General features: G+C 42.5%; 1 protein-coding gene across 2 annotated transcripts in view; it reads left to right on the forward strand.

Moving 5' to 3' along the window:
- Nucleotides 1-23,502, forward strand: part of LOC124123771 (caspase-3-like) — a 30,252-nt gene extending 6,750 nt beyond the window's left edge. For both annotated transcript variants that reach the window (XM_048402816.1, XM_046486940.2), the window contains 5 exons: nt 4,023-4,214; nt 7,593-7,809; nt 11,524-11,724; nt 17,917-18,026; nt 22,184-23,502. In XM_048402816.1, coding sequence (XP_048258773.1) covers nt 4,023-4,214; nt 7,593-7,809; nt 11,524-11,724; nt 17,917-18,026; nt 22,184-22,345 — 882 coding nt within the window. In that variant the 3' untranslated portion in view covers nt 22,346-23,502. The remainder of the gene's footprint in view (nt 1-4,022; nt 4,215-7,592; nt 7,810-11,523; nt 11,725-17,916; nt 18,027-22,183) is intronic.
- The last annotated feature ends 686 nt before the right edge of the window (nt 23,503-24,188 follow it).

Below are 24,188 nucleotides of genomic sequence, written 5' to 3' on the forward strand. Positions count from 1 at the left end.
AGCTATATGACGGCGGTCTGTAAATAATCGAGTCTGGACCAGACAGTCCAGTGATTGATATCATGAGCATTGATCCATGCAGTTTTGATTGATGACCTGCATCAACCAAGTCAGCGAGCCTGACCACACGATCCTGTTAGTCACCTCTTACGACAAGCATAGACGCTTTTTACAGCAAGCATGGGTTGCTGAAGACCTATTCTACCCCGATCTTCACTGGTCCTACGTAAACAGACACTTGAACAGACTAACATGTCTGTCTGTAGTCCAAGCTATGCAGAAATGGCACTGCCATCTACACGCAGGGGGGGGCGGTCGGGTAGCCTAGTGGTTAAAGCGTTCGCTCGTCACGCCGAAGACCCGGGTTCGAATCCCGACATGGGTACAATGTGTGAAGCCCATTTCTGGTGTCCCCCGCCGTGATATTGCTGGAATATTGCTAAAAGCGGCGTAAAACCTCACTCACTCACTCACTCTACACGCAGGCAATTTGCTACAGCTCTGTACAGGGACCGACTATTTGATGTTCGGGGGGTCAGGGAAGGGGTTGGGGATTTTATCGGGGGAAAATTGTCCTAGAAAATTCTTGAAAGAAATAATTATGCTTTGAGACTGTTGAATAGAAAAGAACTTACCTGCCACAAAAATGACATTGATGCACGGTGTTTTTCTTTTAAACAATTTCAGGCTCATTGTTTTTAAATTAAAACACTATCTTGTTTTGAAGCTGTAACTGAAAAAATATCTTATTCAAAACCCAAATCCCCCCTATCAAATGGATGGTCCCTTCAGATTCAGAAAAAAATTATATATTGTCTAAGCAGGATAAGTATTTAGTATCACCTATCATGGTGATACATGGTGATACATTGTATTAGACTATTGTAAAATCAAGCCCTGAATTGCTGTGTTGCTGATATTCTAACCCTTGAAACATCGAGACATTGCCATGGTTGCTGTCTTGCTGATGTTATAACCCTTAAAACATCGAGACATTGCCTTGAATTGCTGTCATGCTGATATTCTAACCCTTGAAACATTGAGACATTGCCATGATTGCTGTGTTGCTGATATTCTAACCCTTGAAACATCGAGACATTGCCATGATTGCTGTCTTGCTGATGTTATAACCCTTGAAACATCGAGATGATGCCATGATTGATGTCATGCTGATGTTATAACCCTTGAAACATCGAGACATTGCCATGATTGCTGTCATGCTGATGTTATAACCCTTAAAACATCGAGACATTGCCATGATTGATGTCATGTTGATGTTATAACCCTTAAAACATCGAGACATTGCCATGATTGCTGTCATGCTGATGTTACAACCCTTGAAACATCGAGACATTGCCATGATTGATGTCATGCTGATGTTATAACCCTTAAAACATCGAGACATTGCCATGATTGCGGTCATGCTGATATTCTAACCCTTGAAACATCGAGACATTGCCATGATTGCTGTCATGTTGATGTTATAACCCTTGAAAACATTGAGACATTGCCATGATTGCTGTCATGTTGATGTTATAACCCTTGAAAACATTGAGACATTGCCATGATTGATGTCATGCTGATGTTATAACCCTGAAAACATCAAGACATTGCCATGATTGATGTCATGCTGATGTTATAACTCTTGAAACATCGAGACATTGCCATGATTGCCGTATTGCTGATGTTAAAACCCTTGAAACATCGAGACATTGCCATGATTGCTGTCTTGCTGATGTTATAACCCTTAAAACATCGAGACATTGCCATGATTGCGGTCATGCTGATATTCTAACCCTTGAAACATCGAGACATTGCCATGATTGCTGTCATGTTGATGTTATAACCCTTGAAAACATTGAGACATTGCCATGATTGCTGTCATGTTGATGTTATAACCCTTGAAAACATTGAGACATTGCCATGATTGATGTCATGTTGATGTTATAACCCTTGAAAACATTGAGACATTGCCATGATTGATGTCATGCTGATGTTATAACCCTGAAAACATCAAGACATTGCCATGATTGATGTCATGCTGATGTTAAAACCCTTGAAACATCGAGACATTGCCATGATTGCTGTCATGTTGATGTTATAACCCTTGAAAACATCGAGACATTGCCATGATTGATGTCATGCTGATGTTAAAACCCTTAAAACATCGAGACATTGCCATGATTGCTGTCATGCTGATGTTATAACCCTGAAAACATCAAGACATTGCCATGATTGCTGTCATGCTGATGTTATAACTCTTGAAACATCGAGACATTGCCATGATTGCCGTATTGCTGATGTTAAAACCCTTGAAACATCGAGACATTGCCCTGAATTGCTGTCATGCTGATATTCTAACCCTTGAAACATGGAGACATTGCCATGATTGCTGTCAGGCTGATATTCTAACCCTTGAAACATTGAGACATTGCCATGATTGCTGTCATGCTGATGTTATAACCCTTAAAACATTGAGACATTGCCATGATTGCTGTCTTGCTGGTGTTATAACCCTTAAAACATCGAGACATTGCCATGATTGCTGTCTTGCTGATGTTATAACCCTTAAAACATCGAGACATTGCCATGATTGATGTCATGCTGATGTTAAAACCCTTAAAACATCGAGACATTGCCATGATTGCTGTCATGCTGATGTTATAACCCTTAAAACATCGAGACATTGCCATGATTGCTGTCATGCTGATGTTATAACCCTTAAAACATCGAGACATTGCCATGATTGCTGTCATGCTGATGTTATAACCCTTAAAACATTGAGACATTGCCATGATTGCTGTCTTGCTGATGTTATAACCCTTAAAACATCGAGACATTGCCATGATTGCTGTCATGCTGATGTTATAACCCTTAAAACATTGAGACATTGCCATGATTGCTGTCTTGCTGATGTTATAACCCTTAAAACATCGAGACATTGCCATGATTGATGTCATGCTGATGTTAAAACCCTTAAAACATCGAGACATTGCCATGATTGCTGTCATGCTGATGTTATAACCCTTAAAACATCGAGACATTGCCATGATTGCTGTCTTGCTGATGTTATAACCCTTAAAACATTGAGACATTGCCATGATTGCTGTCATGCTGATGTTATAACCCTTAAAACATCGAGACATTGCCATGATTGCTGTCATGCTGATGTTATAACCCTTGAAACATCGAGACATTGCCATGATTGCTGTCTTGCTGATATTCTATCCCTTGAAACATCGAGACATTGCCATGATTGCTGTCATGCTGATATTCTAACCCTTGAAACATCGAGACATTGCCATGATTGCTGTGTTGCTGATATTCTAACCCTTGAAACATCAAGACATTGCCATGATTGCTGTCTTGCTGATATTCTATCCCTTGAAACATCGAGACATTGCCATGATTGCTGTCATGCTGATATTCTAACCCTTGAAACATCGAGACATTGCCATGATTGCTGTCATGCTGATGTTATAACCCTTGAAACATCGAGACATTGCCATGATTGCTGTGTTGCTGATATTCTAACCCTTGAAACATCGAGACATTGCCATGATTGCTGTGTTGCTGATGTTAAAACCCTTAAAACATCGAGATGATGCCATGATTGCTGTCTTGCTGATGTTATAACCCTTGAAACATCGAGACATTGCCATGATTGCTGTCATGCTGATGTTATAACCCTTGAAACATCAAGACATTGCCATGATTGCTGTCTTGCTGATGTTATAACCCTTAAAACATCGAGACATTGCCATGATTGCTGTCATGCTGATGTTATAACCCTTAAAACATCGAGACATTGCCATGATTGCTGTCATGCTGATGTTATAACCCTTAAAACATCGAGACATTGCCATGATTGCTGTCATGCTGATGTTATAACCCTTAAAACATCGAGACATTGCCATGATTGCTGTCATGCTGATGTTATAACACTGATTGCTGTTTCTGTTTCTACCATTGCATTGTTGTTGAATTGTCTTTGACCATTGCTCTGCTTGTGACTGTTCCAGTATTACTGTATGCAGCGGAGACCAAGGGGAATTCTTTTAATAATTAACAATGAGAAATTTTCCACTGCAAGACAGGAGAAAAATCTTCCACTTGAAGACAGAGACGGCACAAATGTAGATGCAACATCCCTCGATATGCTGTTCGAAAAACTGTCTTTTATAACAATCACCGAGAAAAACCTGACAAGGGAGGTAAAAGTCACTTTTTATTCTTGAAATGTTTTGATGAATTTCAGTTCAAAATGTTGCTAAGACAAAACATCTATCCATTGCACAGTCCAGATTAATACATCACACACTTCGGGTAACAGATTCATCTTGCGTCACATATTTTATCATAGGTAGATTTTCATTTGAAGTTCTAAACATATGCTATTTTCACTACTTTTAGACATATTTGTGTACTTGACCTTGGCAAAAGCCCCAAACTGATTAAAATAATAAAGAACACATGCTATTGTGAAGCCTAGTTAGCCTAGTGGTTAAAGTGTTCGCTCGTCACACCAAAGACACAGGTTCCATTCCCGACATGGGTACAATGTGTGAAGCCCATTTCTGGTGTCCCCCGCCGTGATATTGCTGGAATATTGCTAAAAGCAACACAAAACCATGCTCGCTCACTCACTCACTCACTCACTCACTCACTCACTCACTCACTCACTCACTCACTCACTCACTCACTCACTCACTCACTCACTCACTCACTCACTCACTCACTCACTCACTCACTCTTGTGAAGCCATTTGAAAATGCAGGTGCCATCCTTTCATCATTTTCTACAACTTAAATGTGTTCCAGTGGGCCACAAATGTCCGTTATCCTTACTCCACCTTCAACTGGTGAAAAGGTCAAGATAAATAGTTCTAGATTTTTCAAAGGCAGCTAAACTGAGAATGTACTATGTTTTTGTTTAATCCCTTTTATGAATGACCAAGCATGCTTAAGTATGCATCAAAAGATTTTTATTGTTGTTGACTAATATACTTTTAACATCTTCAAACCACAAAGTATGTTCTTTGGATAATATCAGAAAGTTGAATATTGTTTAAGGATCTAATAATATCGCTTGTTAGAAGTGAAGTGTTTGCTTGTCCTGCTGAAGGTCTGGGTTCCCCACATTGGTAACAGCAAGTGAAGCCCACTTCTGGTGTCCCATGCCGGGTATTTTGGGAACATCGCTCACTCACTCCCACCCTCCTTCACTCCCACCATCACTCCCACCATCACTCACTCACTCCTTTACCCCCTCCTTCACTCCCTACCTCACTCACTCACTCCTTTACTCCCTCCTTCACTCCCACCCTCACTCACTCACTCACTCCTTTACTCTCTCCTTCACTCCCTACCTCACTCACTCACTCCTTTACTCCCTCCTTCACTCCCACCCTCACTCACTCACTCACTCCTTTACTCTCTCCTTCACTCCCTACCTCACTCACTCACTCCTTTACTCTCTCCTTCACTCCCTACCTCACTCACTCACTCCTTTACTCCCTCCTTCACTCCCCCCCCCACTCACTCACTCCTTTACTCCCTCCTTCACTTCCCCCCCCACTCACTCACTCCTTTACTCCCTCCTTCACTTCCCCCCCCACTCACTCACTCCTTTACTCCCTCCTTCACTTCCCCCCCCACTCACTCACTCCTTTACTCTCTCCTTCACTCCCTACCTCACTCACTCACTCCTTTACTCTCTCCTTCACTCCCTACCTCACTCACTCACTCCTTTACTCCCTCCTTCACTCCCACCCTCACTCACTCACTCCTTTACTCCCTCCTTCACTCCCCCCCCCACTCACTCACTCCTTTACTCCCTCCTTCACTCCCCCCCCCACTCACTCACTCCTTTACTCCCTCCTTCACTCCCACCCCCACTCACTCTCTCACTCCTTTACTCCCTCCTTCACTCCCACCCTCACTCACTCACTCACTCCTTTACTCCCTCCTTCACTCCCACCCTCACTCACTCACTCCTTTACTCCCTCCTTCACTCCCACCCCCACTCACTCTCTCACTCCTTTACTCCCTCCTTCACTCCCACCCTCACTCACTCACTCCTTTACTCTCTCCTTCACTCCCACCCTCACTCACTCACTCCTTTACTCCCTCCTTCACTCCCACCCTCACTCACTCACTCTCTCACTCCTTTACTCCCTCCTTCACTCACTCACTCCTTTACTCACTCCTTCACTCCCACCCCCACTCACTCACTCCTTTACTTCTTTACTCCCTCCTTCACACCCACCTTCAAACCCACCCTCATTCACTCAATCCTTTACTCACTCCTTCACACCCACCCTCACTCACTCACTCCTTTACTTCTTTACTCCCACCCTCACTCACTTACTCCTTTACTCACTCCTTTACTCCCTCCTTCACCCCCACCCTCACTCCCACCCTCACTCACTCCTTTACTCACTCTTGGACGCGACGTTAAACCCAATTTCACCTCACCTCACCTTTACTCACTCCTTTACTCCCTCCTTCACACCCACCTTCAAACCCACCCTCACTCACTCACTCCTTCACTCCCTCCTTCACTCCCACCCTCACTCACTCACTCCTTTACTTCTTTACTCCCTCCTTCACTCCCACCCTCACTCACTCACTCATTTACTCACTTCTTTACTCCTTCCTTCACTCCCAACCTCACTCACTCACTCCTTTACTCTCTCCTTCACTCCCACCCTCACTCACTCACTCCTTTACTTCTTTACTCCCTCCTTCACTCCCACCCTCACTCCTTTACTCCCTCCTTCACTCCCACCCTCACTCACTCACTCCTTTACTCTCCTTCACTCCCACCCTCACTCACTCACTCCTTTACTTCTTTACTCCCTCCTTCACTCCCACCCTCACTCCTTTACTCCCTCCATCACACCCACCTTCAAACCCACCCTCACTCACTCACTCCTTTACTTCTTTACTTCCTCCTTCACTCCCACCCTCACTCACTCACTCCTTTACTCCCTCCATCACACCCACCTTCAAACCCACCCTCACTCACTCACTCCTTTACTTCTTTACTTCCTCCTTCACTCCCACCCTCACTCACTCGCTCCTTTACTTCTTTACTCCCTCCTTCACTCCCACCCTCACTCCTTTACTCCCTCCATCACACCCACCTTCAAACCCACCCTCACTCACTCACTCCTTTACTTCTTTACTCCCTCCTTCACTCCCACCCTCACTCCTTTACTCCCTCCATCACACCCACCTTCAAACCCACCCTCACTCACTCACTCCTTTACTTCTTTACTTCCTCCTTCACTCCCACCCTCACTCACTCCCCTATTTACTCACTTCTTTACTCCCTCCTTCACTCCCACCCTCACTCCCACCCTCACTCACTCACTCATTTACTCACTTCTTTACTCCCTCCTTCACTCCCAACCTCACTCACTCACTCATTTACTCACTTCTTTACTCCCTCCTTCACTCCCACCCTCACTCACTCACTCATTTACTCACTCCTTTACTCCCTCCTTCACACCCACCCTCACTCACTCACTCACTCACTGTGAGACACTGTAATTAGAATGTTGAATAACTGCTGGATTGTCTTTTCAGGGAATTATTGAAGTCCTAAGAAGACAGCAGCAGGTCAATCATGACAATTATGACTGTTTTGTGTGTGTCATCTTGTCCCATGGGACTGGCGGGGGCGTGTTTGGTGTTGACGGCGAGGTCGCAAACACACAGGACATCACTGATATGTTCAACGGTCAGAACTGCAAGACACTCGCTGGGAAGCCAAAACTATTCTTCATACAGGCCTGCCAGGGAAGTAAGTGCACCAGACATTGCCAAAGTGAGCATGTTTCATGGGTTTTGGTCCATTATCATTGGGTAAAGGATAACAACCTTCTCCCACACCCGTGAAGATCCGGGGTAGAATAGGTCTTCAGCAACCCATGCTTGCTGTAAACATGAAGGCGACTATGCTTGTCGTAAGAGGCGACTAACGGGATCGGGTGGTCAGGCTCGCTGACTTGGATGATGCATGTCATCGATCCCAATTGCATGGATCGACATGATATTAATCACTGGATTGTCTGGTCCAGACTCGATTATTTACAGACCGCCGTCATATAGGTGGAATATTGCTGAGTATGGCATTAAACAACAAACCAACCAACCAGTTTATACAACTTTAAAACCTTTTTACAATTCAATGGAAGCTGGAGCATTTCCTTCCAAAGGGTCGGGACATTGGGGTGGAATGCCCGAGGTTCTTGGTTAATGAATACAATTGCAGTTTATCAACATTTTAATACCTACTCTACTCACACAGTAGTGTTACGTGACAAAAGGTTTATAATCCCAGTGATATCATATTGTAACAGGGCTATTGCTGTCTTTGCATGTTTTTAAAACAGATTTATTTAACCTATCCTGCATTACTCCTTAAAACATTCACTGCTTACCTTTTGACAGTAGTGAAGCTGTGATTGATCCTGCTGAAGAAAGGAAAGTGCAGTTCCGTTCAGAAATTTCTTTGTGGGGAATAAAATTTGTTTGGTTTGCTCTTTATTTAGACAACCAACTTGTTTACTATTTTGATTTAAATTGGCTTGTTTCTTACGCTTGGCACTAATTGCCAGGGATTTTTTTTCCAGAGATCCTCACTCTCGGTGTCTAGACTGCACCATACTTTGCATTTCATCACACAAGATTCCGGAACTGCAAGCTTTATTACCCTCATTTCAGCTTGAGGCCACACTTTGTCACCCAGTGTGTGATCTGAATGTAGTACTTCAGTGTTTCACTCTGTTCGAGCCTCTCCACGCAAAATCCTTCTTCACCCCCCCCCAAATGACAATTTTTTTCTTGGCCTTAGCCACAGCGGCAAGAGTGAGCGAGATTTATGCGCTCGACATCACTTGTGTACGCTTTGAGTGGGGCACGCAAGGAGCAGTCCACCTCGGGTTATGCTGGGATTTTATAGCTAAAACCAGTTGCCGGGACAACCCGATCGGTCTTTCGCTAAGCCACCATCATCATCAATCGTGGGAGTGGAAGACGAGGATGAACTATTATTGTGCCCTGTGCGTGCATGACAAGCTTTAGGCATGGGACATGGAAACAATTGTTTATCCTGGTTTCTGAGACTTCCATGAGCAAAGTCAGCCATATTACCGTTTCATTATGGTTGTGAGCTATCATCCTTCAGGCCTACAAGATTGTTAAGATCGAGCGACTGAGAGCCAACAACCCCCATGAGATCCGGGCGGTTGCCTCCACGATGACTCTTCACAGTAATTGTTCTATTAGAGTCATCATGGAAGGATGTTTTTGGAGGTCGGACTCGGTCTTTGCTAGCCACTTCCTGAGGGACTTGGCTTTCGAAGACGTCGACGGTATTCGCAGTTTTGGACTACTGGTTGTAGCACAGCAGGTAACCAACCAGCGACGCCATAAAAACATATGAATCATGTCCAGAGCCAGCCTTACCCTACTCGAGTAGTTTCATCATTCAATTGTTTAGGTTTTTTTCCCCCGCCGCGCGAAAGCGAGAAGCGGGGGACATAGTATTCACGACCGTCCGTATGTCCCACCTGTTTCTTGCCGCGATATCTCAAGAGCTAAACACTGGATTGTCTTCATATTTGGAACTATGGTGTATATACAGACTCCGCAGACCACAGTCGGTTTTGGTGACCTTGACCCCATTTTCAAGGTCACAGCAGGCAAATCTGCTTTTGGAGTTGGAAAACGGTGTTGCCGCGATATCTCAAGAACTAAACACTGGATTGTCTTCATATTTGGAATTATGGTGTATATACAGACTCCACAGACACCAGTCGGTTTTGGTGACCTTGACCCAATTTTCAAGGTCACCTCAGGCAAATCTGCTTTTGGAGTTGGAAAACGGTGTTGCAGCGATATCTCAAGAACTAAACACTGGATTGTCTTCAAATTTGGTACTATGGTGTATATACAGACTTCGCAGACACCAGTCGATTTTGATGACCTTAACTTAATTTTCAAGATAACAGCAGGGAAATCTGTTATTCGAGATGGAAAACAGTGTTGCCGCGATATCTCAAGAACTAATTTCTGGATTCCTTCATGTTTGATAATATTGGCTTTTGGAGTACGACAAATAGTTCCATGGAGGTATCTAACACAGAAAATAAAATTATTCAAAAGGAATAAAATATTTGGAAAAAAAACACATATCGCATAAGGCGACAGGGGACATTTCTTCACTTTGTGACAAATACTTGTTTTTACTGCGTTCACGCTATCGTAGCTTGGTAACTCAGTTTCTAGACCTTACTGAAGCTGTTGTCTCTTATTGTTTGTTTACCCGGACATACTCATACTCTCGTAACCTTTCCGTGAACAGGATTGGCTGATCAGTTCCCAATCTGTGCAGAAGAATTGAGCCACACAGCCGACACGACCTTTAGTTGGGAGAGTTTTTATCGAGTTCACATCTGAAGGTACTTCTGCCTCCACACCGTCGCGTACAGATGCAGTAAGGAGTTATGCAGGATAAGTTAAAAAATCGGGTAAAATGTTGATATTTTCTTATTTGTATACTTATCCTGCATTACTTTGTCTAAGGCCCCACCTGTCATAGACATGCCCCCCCACAATATCTTCAGCCATTTCATGTGTGACCGACAGTAATATCATCTTCCCGAGGCAAGAGAGTTAACTGACTCTAAAAGTCCAATTTCCACCCTTGCCAAACTAGGCTGGAATTCCTGGGCTCCATGGTAGTGCCACCAGTGGCTATTACGAGTTATGTCCTTTCTATGCCTCTCCTATTGACCAATCACACTCAACCTCTCGTATCACTTGCATTTGCTTCAAACAAAACGGTGGTGCCCAGTCAAGACGATCTGATTGATAATCAAGATCTATATTGTGATAAAACGAGTCTTACATCGCAAAGTGCATCAAATCACGTGAGCACCTTGATTAAAAGCATGAAAATATTTAGAAAATATCTGTTGACAACGAGTTAGCGGTACACATGCTTTGCAAATCCTGCAGTCGACAGAAATCTGCATGACACTTTACGAACCGGATTTCGATTTCAGTGCGCGATTTTGATTGGACTATGCATAGACACATTAGTCCATAATACCAGCCTAGTTCGGCAAGGGTGGAAACTGGACTTTTATAGTCAGTTAACTCACTTGCCTCGGGAAGATGCAGTAATATGGAGACATCTTTTGTCTACCACTTCCAGTATGACACAGCAGCTAGTGATTGCAGGGGGGTCCTACTCCTGCTTTTCTTTCTTCAGCAGGATCAATCACATCTTCACTGCCCTCAAAATGTAAGCAGTGAATGCATTAAGGAATAATGCAGGATAATAGGTGTGTCATGATAAATCGAAATATTGATATATTGCTATTGGTAAGCACTTAAAGTCAATATATCTATTGTTAAATCAATTTCCGATCAATAGTTTTAATTGTATTTACCACATCTTACAGTTCCCTGTAATGTTTTTGTATTTTTTACTGTTTTTTTTCTACAGCTAAGCGAGATACAGGCAGTGCTGGAGCACAAGATCCCTCTGTGGGTGAAGTCAGTCTCAAGTTTGAGAAGATGGGCTTGAAGAATGAAACAGAGGCATCATCCAAATCACAGGTGCAGTGTGAAACAAAGGCGGATTCTGTTGCTGAAGAAAACCTTGGAACCAGAGCAGACACTTTTGTCGCTCTTGCCACAACACCAGGTGATGCAGCAGTCTGGTCTATGTTGGTTGGTTTGTTGTTAAACGCCGCACTCAGCAATGTTCCAGCTATATGACGGCGGTCTGTAAATAATCGAGTCTGGACCAGACAGTCCAGTGATTAATGTCATGAGCATCGATCCACGCAATTGAGATCGATGACATGCATCAACCATGTCAGCGAGCCTGACCACCCGATCCTGTTAGTCGCCTTTTACGACAAGCATAGTCGCCTTTTACGGCAAGTCTGGGTTGCTGAAGACCTATTCTACCCCGGAATCTTCACAGGTTCTCGTCTATGTCCCTAGTGGCTTGACTTTCATTTCTTGCCATGGCTTCATGAAGTATTCTCAGTCACTGCACCAGGATATATTTTTATTGTGTACAGATTTGGCCTCATCCTTGTGTTAACTAAACATTGTGACCTCTTCAGTGTGTGGGGTGGTCAGGTAGCCTAGTGGTTAAAGCGTTTGCTTGTCATGCTGAAGACCCTGATTCGATTCCTGACATGGGTAAAATGTGTGAAGCTCATTACTGGTGTCCCCCACAGAGAAATTGCTGGAATATTGCTAAAAGTGGCGTAAAATCAAACTCACTCACTCACTCATGTTGAGAAGTAATTGATATGACATCATCCATTGTTGATGTCAAACATTACTTACATTATGTCATCTGAGCCAAAGGCTGTCTTCACTCACTCATTCTTCAGTGTGTACTGTACAGTGGGTGTCTTCAGTGTATACTGTACAGTGGGTGTCTTCAGTGTGTATACTGTACAGTGGGTGTCTTCAGTGTGTATACTGTACAGTTGGTGTCTCCAGTGTGTATTCTGTACAGTGGATGTCTGCAGTGTATACTGTACAGTGGGTGTCTTCAGTGTGTATACTGTACAGTGGGTGTCTTCAGTGTGTATACTGTACAGTGGGTGTCTTCAGTGTGTATACTGTACAGTGGGTGTCTTCAGTGTGTATACTGTACAGTGGATGTCTGCAGTGTATACTGTACAGTGGGTGTCTTCAGTGTGTATACTGTACAGTGGGTGTCTTCAGTGTGTATACTGTGCAGTGGGTGTCTTCAGTGTGTATACTGTACAGTGGGTGTCTTCAGTGTGTATACTGTACAGTGGGTGTCTTCAGTGTGTATACTGTACAGTGGGTGTCTTCAGTGTGTATACTGTACAGTGGATGTCTTCAGTGTGTATACTGTACAGTGGGTGTCTTCAGTGTGTATACTGTACAGTGGGTGTCTTCAGTGTGTATACTGTACATTGGGTGTCTGCAGTGTGTATACCGTACATTGGGTGTCTTCAGTGTGTATACTGTACAGTGGATGTCTTCAGTGTGTATACTGTACAGTGGGTGTCTTCAGTGTGTATACTGTACAGTGGGTGTCTTCAGTGTGTATACTGTACAGTGGGTGTCTGCAGTGTGTATACTGTACAGTAGATGTCTTCAGTGTGTATACTGTACAGTGGGTGTCTTCAGTGTGTATACTATACAGTGGATGTCTTCAGTGTGTATACTGTACAGTAGGTGTCTGCAGTGTGTATACTGTACATTGGGTGTCTTCAGTGTGTATACAGTACAGTGGATGTCTTCAGTGTGTATACTGTACAGTGGATGTCTTCAGTGTGTATACTGTACAGTGGGTGTCTTCAGTGTGTATACTGTACATTGTGTGTCTTCAGTGTGTATACTGTACAGTGGGTGTCTTCAGTGTGTATACTGTACAGTGGGTGTCTTCAGTGTGTATACTGTACAGTGGATGTCTTCAGTGTGTATACTGTACAGTGGGTGTCTTCAGTGTGTATACTGTACAGTGGGTGTCTTCAGTGTGTATACTGTACAGTGGATGTCTTCAGTGTATACTGTACAGTGGGTGTCTTCAATGTGTATACTGTACAGTGGGTGTCTTCAGTGTGTATACTGTACATTGGGTGTCTTCAGTGTGTATACTGTACAGTGTTTGTCTTCAGTGTGTATACTGTACAGCTGGTGTCTTCAGTGTGTATACTGTACATTGGGTGTCTTCAGTGTGTATACTGTACAGTGGATGTCTTCAGTGTGTATACTGTACAGCTGGTGTCTTCAGTGTGTATACTGTACAGTATGTGTCTTCAGTGTGTATACTGTACAGTGGGTGTCTTCAGTGTGTATACTGTACTTGGGGCATCTGCAGTGTGTATACTGTACATTGGGTGTCTTCAGTGTGTATACTGTACAGTGGGTGTCTTCAGTGTGTATACTGTACAGTGTGTGTCTTCAGTGTGTATACTGTACAGTGGGTGTCTGCAGTGTGTATACTGTACATTGGGTGTCTTCAATGTGTATACTGTACAATGGATGTCTTCAGTGTGTATACTGTACATTGGGTGTCTTCAGTGTGTATACTGTACAGTGGGTGTCTTCAGTGTGTATACTGTACAGTGGATGTCTGCAGTGTATACTGTACAGTGGGTGTCTTCAATGTGTATACTGTACAGTGGGTGTCTTCAGTGTGTATACTGTGCAGTGGGTGTCTTCAGTGTGTATACTGTACAGTGGGTGTCTTCAGTGTGTATACTGTACATTGGGTGTCTTCAATGTGTGTACTGTACAGTGGGTGTCTTCAGTGTGTATACTGTACAGTGGGTGTCTGCAGTGTGTATACTGTACAGTGGGTGTCTTCAATGTGTATACTGTACAGTGGGTGTCTTCAGTGTGTATACTGTATAGTGGGTGTCTTCAGTGTGTATACTGTACAGTGGGTGTCTTCAGTGTGTATACTGTACAGTGGGTGTCTTCAGTGTGTATACTGTACAGTGTGTGTCTTCAGTGTGTAAAGTGTACAGTGGGTGTCTTCAGTGTGTATACTGTACATTGGGTGTCTTCAGTGTGTATACTGTATAGTGGGTGTCTTCAGTGTGTATACTGTACAGTGGGTGTCTTCAGTGTGTATACTGTACAGTGGGTGTCTGCAGTGTGTATACTGTACAGTAGATGTCTTCAGTGTGTATACTGTACAGTGGGTGTCTTCAGTGTGTATACTATACAGTGGATGTCTTCAGTGTGTATACTGTACAGTGGGTGTCTGCAGTGTGTATACTGTACATTGGGTGTCTTCAGTGTGTATACAGTACAGTGGATGTCTTCAGTGTGTATACTGTACAGTGGATGTCTTCAGTGTGTATACTGTACAGTGGGTGTCTTCAGTGTGTATACTGTACATTGTGTGTCTTCAGTGTGTATACTGTACAGTGGGTGTCTTCAGTGTGTATACTGTACAGTGGGTGTCTGCAGTGTGTATACTGTACAGTAGATGTCTTCAGTGTGTATACTGTACAGTGGGTGTCTTCAGTGTGTATACTATACAGTGGATGTCTTCAGTGTGTATACTGTACAGTGGGTGTCTTCAGTGTGTATACTGTACAGTGGGTGTCTTCAGTGTGTATACTGTACAGTGGATGTCTTCAGTGTATACTGTACAGTGGGTGTCTTCAATGTGTATACTGTACAGTGGGTGTCTTCAGTGTGTATACTGTACATTGGGTGTCTTCAGTGTGTATACTGTACAGTGTTTGTCTTCAGTGTGTATACTGTACAGCTGGTGTCTTCAGTGTGTATACTGTACATTGGGTGTCTTCAGTGTGTATACTGTACAGTGGATGTCTTCAGTGTGTATACTGTACAGCTGGTGTCTTCAGTGTGTATACTGTACAGTATGTGTCTTCAGTGTGTATACTGTACAGTGGGTGTCTTCAGTGTGTATACTGTACTTGGGGCATCTGCAGTGTGTATACTGTACATTGGGTGTCTTCAGTGTGTATACTGTACAGTGGGTGTCTTCAGTGTGTATACTGTACAGTGTGTGTCTTCAGTGTGTATACTGTACAGTGGGTGTCTGCAGTGTGTATACTGTACATTGGGTGTCTTCAATGTGTATACTGTACAATGGATGTCTTCAGTGTGTATACTGTACATTGGGTGTCTTCAGTGTGTATACTGTACAGTGGGTGTCTTCAGTGTGTATACTGTACAGTGGATGTCTGCAGTGTATACTGTACAGTGGGTGTCTTCAATGTGTATACTGTACAGTGGGTGTCTTCAGTGTGTATACTGTGCAGTGGGTGTCTTCAGTGTGTATACTGTACAGTGGGTGTCTTCAGTGTGTATACTGTACATTGGGTGTCTTCAATGTGTGTACTGTACAGTGGGTGTCTTCAGTGTGTATACTGTACAGTGGGTGTCTGCAGTGTGTATACTGTACAGTGGGTGTCTTCAGTGTGTATACTGTACATTGGGTGTCTTCAGTGTGTACTGTACAGTGGGTGTCTTCAGTGTGTATACTGTACAGTGGGTGTCTTCAGTGTGTACTGTACAGTGGGTGTCTTCAGTGTGTATACTGTACAGTGGGTGTCTTCAGTGTGAATACTGTACAGTGGGTGTCTTCAGTGTGTATACTGTACAGTGGATGTCTTCAATGTGTATACTGTACAGTGGGTGTCTGTAGTGTGTAAACTGTACATTGGGTGTCTTCAGTGTGTATACTGTACAGTGGGTGTCTTCAGTGTGTATACTGTACAGTGGGTGTCTTCAGTGTGTATACTGTGCAGTGGGTGTCTTCAGTGTGTATACTGTACATTGGGTGTCTTTAGTGTGTATACTGTACAGTGGGTGTCTTCAGTGTGTATACTGTACAGTAGATGTCTTCAGTGTGTATACTGTACAGTGGGTGTCTTCAGTGTGTATACTGTACAGTGGGTGTCTTCAGTGTGTATACTGTACATTGGGTGTCTTCAATGTGTGTACTGTACATTGGGTGTCTTCAGTGTGTGTACTGTACATTGGGTGTCTTCAGTGTGTATACTGTACAGTGGGTGTCTGCAGTGTGTATACTGTACAGTGGGTGTCTTCAGTGTGTATACTGTACATTGGGTGTCTTCAGTGTGTACTGTACAGTGGGTGTCTTCAGTGTGTACTGTACAGTGGGTGTCTTCAGTGTGTATACTGTACAGTGGGTGTCTTCAGTGTGAATACTGTACAGTGTGTGTCTTCAGTGTGTATACTGTACAGTGGATGTCTTCAATGTGTATACTGTACAGTGGGTGTCTGTAGTGTGTAAACTGTACAGTGGGTGTCTTCAGTGTGTATACTGTACAGTGGGTGTCTTCAGTGTGTATACTGTACAGTGGGTGTCTTCAGTGTGTATACTGTGCAGTGGGTGTCTTCAGTGTGTATACTGTACATTGGGTGTCTTCAGTGTGTATACTGTACAGTGGGTGTCTTCAGTGTGTATACTGTACAGTGGGTGTCTGCAGTGTGTATACTGTACATTGGGTGTCTTCAATGTGTATACTGTACAATGGATGTCTTCAGTGTGTATACTGTACATTTTGTGTCTTCAGTGTGTATACTGTACAGTGGGTGTCTTCAGTGTGTATACTGTACAGTGGATGTCTGCAGTGTATACTGTACAGTGGGTGTCTTCAATGTGTATACTGTACAGTGGGTGTCTTCAGTGTGTATACTGTATAGTGGGTGTCTTCAGTGTGTATACTGTACAGTGGGTGTCTTCAGTGTGTATACTGTACAGTGGGTGTCTTCAGTGTGTATACTGTACAGTGTGTGTCTTCAGTGTGTAAAGTGTACAGTGGGTGTCTTCAGTGTGTATACTGTACATTGGGTGTCTTCAGTGTGTATACTGTATAGTGGGTGTCTTCAGTGTGTATACTGTACAGTGGGTGTCTTCAGTGTGTATACTGTACAGTGGGTGTCTTCAGTGTGTATACTGTACAGTGGGTGTCTTCAGTGTGTAAACTGTACATTGGGTGTCTTCAGTGTGTATACTGTACAGTGGGTGTCTTCAGTGTGTATACTGTACAGTGTGTGTCTTCAGTGTGTATACTGTACAGTGGGTGTCTTCAGTGTGTATACTGTACAGTGTTTGTCTTCAGTGTGTATACTGTACAGTGGGTGTCTTCAGTGTGTATACTGTACAGTGTTTGTCTTCAGTGTGTATACTGTTCTGGGGGTGTCTTTAGTGTGTATACTGTACAGTGGGTGTCTTCAGTGTGTGTAGTGTACACCGGGTGTCTTCACTATGTGTGTACTGGGCTTGTCAGGTTGTTAGTTCAGATCTGGAAGTGTGGGTTGTTACTAAATACTTCATATTTCTTCTTTTTTCTTGCCTTTCAAAAAATTTATTTCTCTCTTCCAGATTATCTGTCGTACCGAAACACAAAGAGAGGCACGTGGTTTGTGCAGGCCATCACCTACATCTTTCAGAAGTTTGCTCGTTCAGAAGATCTGTTGTCAATGATGACCAAGGTAAATTATATTTCTTGTCCGGGATAAATTAGGTCCTCAGCAACCCATGCTTGCCGTAAAAGGCGACTATGCTTGTAGTAAGAGGCGACAAATGGGATCGACGGGTCAGGCTCGCTGACTTGGTTGATGCATGTCATCGCTTCCCAATTGCGTGGATCGATGCTCATGATGTCAATCACTGGATTTTGTGGTCCGGACTCGATTATTTACTGACCGCTGTCATATAGCTGTAATCAGGGGTCCGGAAAATTTAAAATTCCAATCGGACATTTGCATTTAGGCCACGTATTTTAGTACGACTTTTCACAAACATTACAAGTTTACGTATTCATAATATAATGAATTATGAATTGTTTCAATTTAAATTGTTTAATTCACCGGACAATTAATAACAAATAATATCATTTTAGATTTACATGGAAAACATACGTTTGTTTCTGTTATAATAACGATCTGTTAACGTAGTGAACGGTCTAATTAATATTCATGAGTCTGCTCAAGTGTACGCGTTGTTACATTTGGATCGAGACTATTATCCCATATTTGGTTATCACGTGACCTCACGGGAAAAGTTTTTTTTTAAACTAAAGATTTTTTTAAAAACAAGACAAATAATTTAATCACAAATACTAAAATATCGTTGATAGCAATAGTTATTTGAATACTTTTTTCATCTGTACTTAATTATTGACCATAAAAAAATTGGATATCTATCGTCCGAGAAAGCAAAATGGCGGTCAATCAAGATTCAATATAAGACTAGCTACTGAAAACAATAAAATCTGCAAATCCTCATTGTATGTCAACCAAGTGAAAGTTGTTAGCCACGACTTACAAAATGATCGTCCAGACTTTGAGGGTTTGGCAGATCCGCTCGACTGATCTGCATCGGTCGACTGGCTGTCGTCACGCTTTCGCTTCTTATCTGAGGTTACATATTGTAGCATTGTGAGGATAATGAGGTACATCGATGATGCAAGGTATTAATGTACAGTTGTAAACACCTTTCACTCAAATTAACAAGATGTTCTCAGTAATTAATCCTCGATTAATCAGTGTCAACTCAGTTTATTGCCTATTACAGTGATTGACCGATTGGACTATCATGTAGGTACGATGTATTTACAGCAATCAAAACAAACAAAGCTTGTCAGTGTAGTTAATCTTCATTGTGTTGCAACTGCAGACTGAAACTGCTCAGTCCTAACTGTTGATCATGTCCGGTCAAAATTTAAGAATGTCCGGACAATACTTTTTAAAATGTCCGGTAAGCAATATTTTAAAACGGACATTTGAGATTCCCAATCGGACATGTCCGGCGCATATGACGGTTTCCGGACCCCTGGCTGTAATATTGCTGAGTACGGCGTTAAACAACAAACAATAAATCAATCTTTCTTGTCATTTCTCTGACCATAGTTGTCATACATCTACTTTTGACTACAAATAGGAGACAGCGTGGCCTGATCAATATGACCATGTATAAATCTACATTACTGTGCCACGGGCTGTGGTGTTACGCCTGGGACGATTTCAAGTAAATCTCTCAAGATAATTCGGTGATTCGATTGTGAAAAGTGCAATCTCATTAAAATCAGATCTTAGTTCCCGCTATTGCTAAACAAAGATCTTAGGACATCCCATTACGGGTCACGTCAGAACGACCATTCATTCAACCAATCAGAGCGTCGCTTACCAGATCATTAAAGTGACAGACGGAATGTATTTTCTGATCATGCAACCTTGAACTATTTAACAGAGGGTATTCCAAACGATAGTTACAGGTTTCAGAGCTCCAGATAAGCTTTTGGTGTTTTGGGTATTTTACCCATGCATTTTAAAATCATTGGGTATCAGTAATTCTATCTGGGTATTCAAATTTCAGTTACCCACTAGTTTTTACACATGTGGGTATTTAAGTTAAATATTTAAAAACACTATTCATCCAGTCCCTGCAAACTGGTGTCGTGTGGGTTTGAGAGCTTTATAGGACTCAAAAATACCACGATACTTCCACACGAAAGTGTGATGGCAAATGATCATGATGTGACTGTCATCGTGGAGTTTGGCAAGGTTGACGAAATGCCCGTTTATAATTTCAAAATAAGTTGCTGATTTGCTAATCGAATACGCAGGGTTACTTCACAATATTTTGGTGATACGCACAAATGTTATTTTTGTAGCGTATCTGTAATGTTCGTTGCGTATTTGATACGCTTGGATTATATTTTACTGCGTATTTCTGCATTTCTGATGCGTATTTCACGCAGATACGCAGCCTATCTGGAGCTCTGGGTTTTATGATTTTATCCATATAACTTAGACCATCTGTAAGCCATTCCAGAATGTTCTTTTTATCAGTTTTATATTTTTTAACTGAGGATATGTCAAAATATGTTTCGAAGAGTAGTCGCCAGTTTGAAACTAGTGTCGTAAAGCGCGAGAAAGCTGCTTTCTGATTGGCTCATGTCGATTTCTTGTCAGTCATTTCATTGATCGGTCAAAGTTCGCGAGAGGTCGTTCTTACATGACCCGTAATGGGATGTCCTCAGATCTTTGTTTAGCGGTAGCAAAAACTAAGGTCTGATTTTAATGAGATTGTGAAAAGTGGGACATAGGGTTTACGAAATTCAATTCTTTTCTTCCACAATAAACTGGAAAAGTTTTACCCAGATAAATAAACTGTTGCGCCAGGCCCCTCTGCCCAATATTTCACAGTGGGTTTCCGAACACTGCCAGCAGGACTACAGATCCACTGAGCTGTTTACCTTGTGCATGTCCTTGTTTTTGTACTGGTCAACCCTCAATACTTCACAGGATTATCCATTGTCTGTATTTCACAGGATTGTATAGTCTGTTTATCCTTGGTTGTTGTTCGGTGTGATAGTGACACGTGTTCAAGCTAACTAACGGCAGGCCAATTTACTGTACTCTGAGTTAACTTTATGCCAAACCCGTGAAGATGAAGGAGTGTTAGTACATATATAGAACGACCTGTGAGGATCCAGGGTAGAATAGGTCTTCAGCAACCCATGCTTGCCGTAAAAGGCGACTTTGCTTGTCGTAAGAGGCGACTAACGGGATTGGGTGGTCAGGCTAGCTGACTTGGTTGATGCATTTTATCGATCCCAATTGCGTGAATGGATGCTTATGATATTAATCAATGGATTGTCTGGTCCAGACTAGATTATTTTCAGACCGCCGTCATATAGCTGGAATATTGCTGAGTTTGGCGTTAAACAACAAACAAATGAACAAACAAACTTTGTGCCAACCGTAACATTCATTAAGGCAATCATCTTCCCGAGGCAAGAGCGTCAACTGACTTTAAAAGTCCAGTTTCCACTCTTGCCGAATTAGGCTGGATTTCCTGGGCTCGATCGTAGCGCCACCAGTGGCTATTACGAGTCATGTCCTTTCTATGCCTCTCCTATTGACCAATCAAATTCAACCTGTCGTGTCACTTGCATTTGCTTCAAACAAAACGGTTGCGCCCAGTCAGGATGATCTGATTGATAATCAAGATCTATATTGTGATAAAACGAGTCTTACATCGCAAAGTTTATCAAATCACGTGAGCACCTTGATTAAAAGCATGAAAAGATTTAGAAAATATCTAGAAAATAGTTAGACGAGTTAGCGGTACACATGCTTTGCAAATCCTGCAGTCGACCGAAATCTGCATGACACTTTACGAACCGGATTGTGATTTCGGTGTGCGATTTTGATTGGACTATGCATAGACTCATTAGTCCAGCCAAAATGTAACTCCATAACACCAGCCTAGTTCGGCAAGGGTGGAAACTGGACTTTTATAGTCAGTTAACTCACTCGCCTGGGGAAGATGTAAAGCAATATGCGGAGCGGACAGTCACAGGGCTAATGCACATATTGTCAAGCTAGAAACATTTGTGCAATGTAACATGAATGCTCATTGGTCTGGGTACTTGCATCCCTTGCATCCCTCTCCATGGAACCAGGCATTCGCTTGATTGGTTGGGTAAAAAATATATATATATTCACAGGTGTAGAATCTTAGTGTGAACATACCCATAGAGCATTGACAATGACATTGGCCAGGCAAATATAGAATTTGCTTTGAATAATACCGCTGAAACTTGATCCATTATTTTTCCAGTTGTCATCTTTGTTTGCAGGTTAACCTCCTCGTCAGTCGAGGTGAAATCTATGGCCAGGGCCTGAAACAGGTCTCCATCTTCAATTCTTCCTTTAGGAAGAAGTTCTTCTTCTTCCCAGGCCTGCAGGCTGATGTATCAGGACAGTCCCGCCCCCGTAATCAAATGCATCCAACCAGCTAGACCTCCACTCCACCAAACTGGCCTACCAGCAGCAGCAGCAGCAGCAGCCTAGGTGTCATCCTTGAACTGTCATCGATGCATGGAGCGTCTGACCCGCGTGTCATTTGATGTCAAATATATCAACACCACTTCATAATGTTTGAAACTTTGATTGTTGAAATAAAAGGATCCAAAGACAAGGGGGAGATTCTATTTATCATCCAGAAACATTCTTCTTATCTAATAGCTTGAAAGCAACAAGAATCAGTGTCTTGAGAGAAAGAAGTACAACTCACCAGCTTCTGTGGCAAAGAGATTCATGATGTTGTTTGATTGAGATGTCATGGTAACCAGTGATGTCACAATGGTCTGCTAAGTATTGTGATGCAATTTCCTTGTTATCATATCTCCTAGGAAATATAATTTGATCTCGCCGATGTGCTATATAGAGAATGTCACCCTCGTGTCTTTTGATATCAAGTATATCAACACAATTGATAAAAGTGGAAAAACTCAAGGCTTGCCTGACAATGGTCTACAAGCCATATCTCCTGTGAGAGCCAGTTTTGGTTGATAAATCCTGTTTTTGCCAGTTTGGGATGATAAATGTCATTGATGGTGTCTTTAGGCTGAAGATGGCAGGACCTCAAAGACTGACACTGACCTTGTCCTTTTAAAGAGAGATGTCATCGATCCCAATCGATGTCATCGATCCCAATTGCATTGATCGGTGCTCATGATCCATGGTCCAGACTCGATTATTTACAGACAGCTATCATATAGCTGGAATATTGCTGAGAGCGGTGTTAAACAACAACAAAACAAAGAGAGATGTGATGGACATTCAATAATTTGATTTACTGTCATGCACAGTTGAATCTGTCTAAAACAGACTTGTAGGTTACCAAAATTTGAGACTGGTGTTCAGACAGTGGTAGATTTTTACCATCCCTTGCCATCATGTGTTAAACATGAAAGATTGAAGAAATAATTTATTTGAGTTTACACATGGGTCAGTTCCCCATGTCTACAATGTTTACACCGTCATTGAATTCATCAAATTGTGTGTATTCATGCTCAGATATCAATCACAGGATTGACTAGTCCAGACTTGATTATTTACATGCAGCTGAAAAATTGCAGAGTGTGGCGTAAAACAACAAACAAACAAACAAACAGTAAATATGTTCGAACTTATGTTCTTTACTCCTTCTCTGAAATGGCTAAATGGATTCAGCTGAAATTTTGTGTGCAAGCTTGTTACTGAGGCAGGGTTCAAAGTTGTTCAAGGTATCAACGTTAGTATTGCAATATAACTGATAGGTAGCAGTCCTTTATTTAAATCTGGGGGCACGGGTGGCCCAGTCGTCTAAGGTGCCGTGATTCGCTGTGCAGAGTTGTGTCCCTTGGGCACGCCAGAAACCTATGATTGTGGGTTCGAATCCAAGTTCGCCCCGATTATGTTTCTAGGTTTGTCAGCACCATCCCCGTGCTCGTGGCTTTCACCGAAGTGGTAAACGTCTGAGACCTGCATCACTTCAGGCTTTCCTCCCACATTAAGCTGGCATGCCGCGATAAAACTGGAATACTGTTAAAAGCGGCGTTAAACCCAACTCACTCACTCGATCATAAAACTCAACCTTTTCCAATTGTAATGATATTTGGTATTTGTGTACTTTGGAACATGCTCTTAATTTTGAAATTCTTTGCACTTTGCATTCTTTCTTTAATTCTTTGCACTGTCGCACTATTGTTTTTGTTAATAATATTGTTACAATAATTCTATGAAATCTTTATATCATGTATTATAACAAAATGTTCATAATCATACTGTAACGTCTCTAACACAAATCTCTCTCCCCTG

This window comes from Haliotis rufescens, unplaced genomic scaffold (assembly GCF_023055435.1).
Source record: "Haliotis rufescens isolate VD_foot unplaced genomic scaffold, xgHalRufe1.0.p SCAF_29, whole genome shotgun sequence".
In the NCBI taxonomy this organism is placed as follows: domain Eukaryota; kingdom Metazoa; phylum Mollusca; class Gastropoda; order Lepetellida; family Haliotidae; genus Haliotis; species Haliotis rufescens.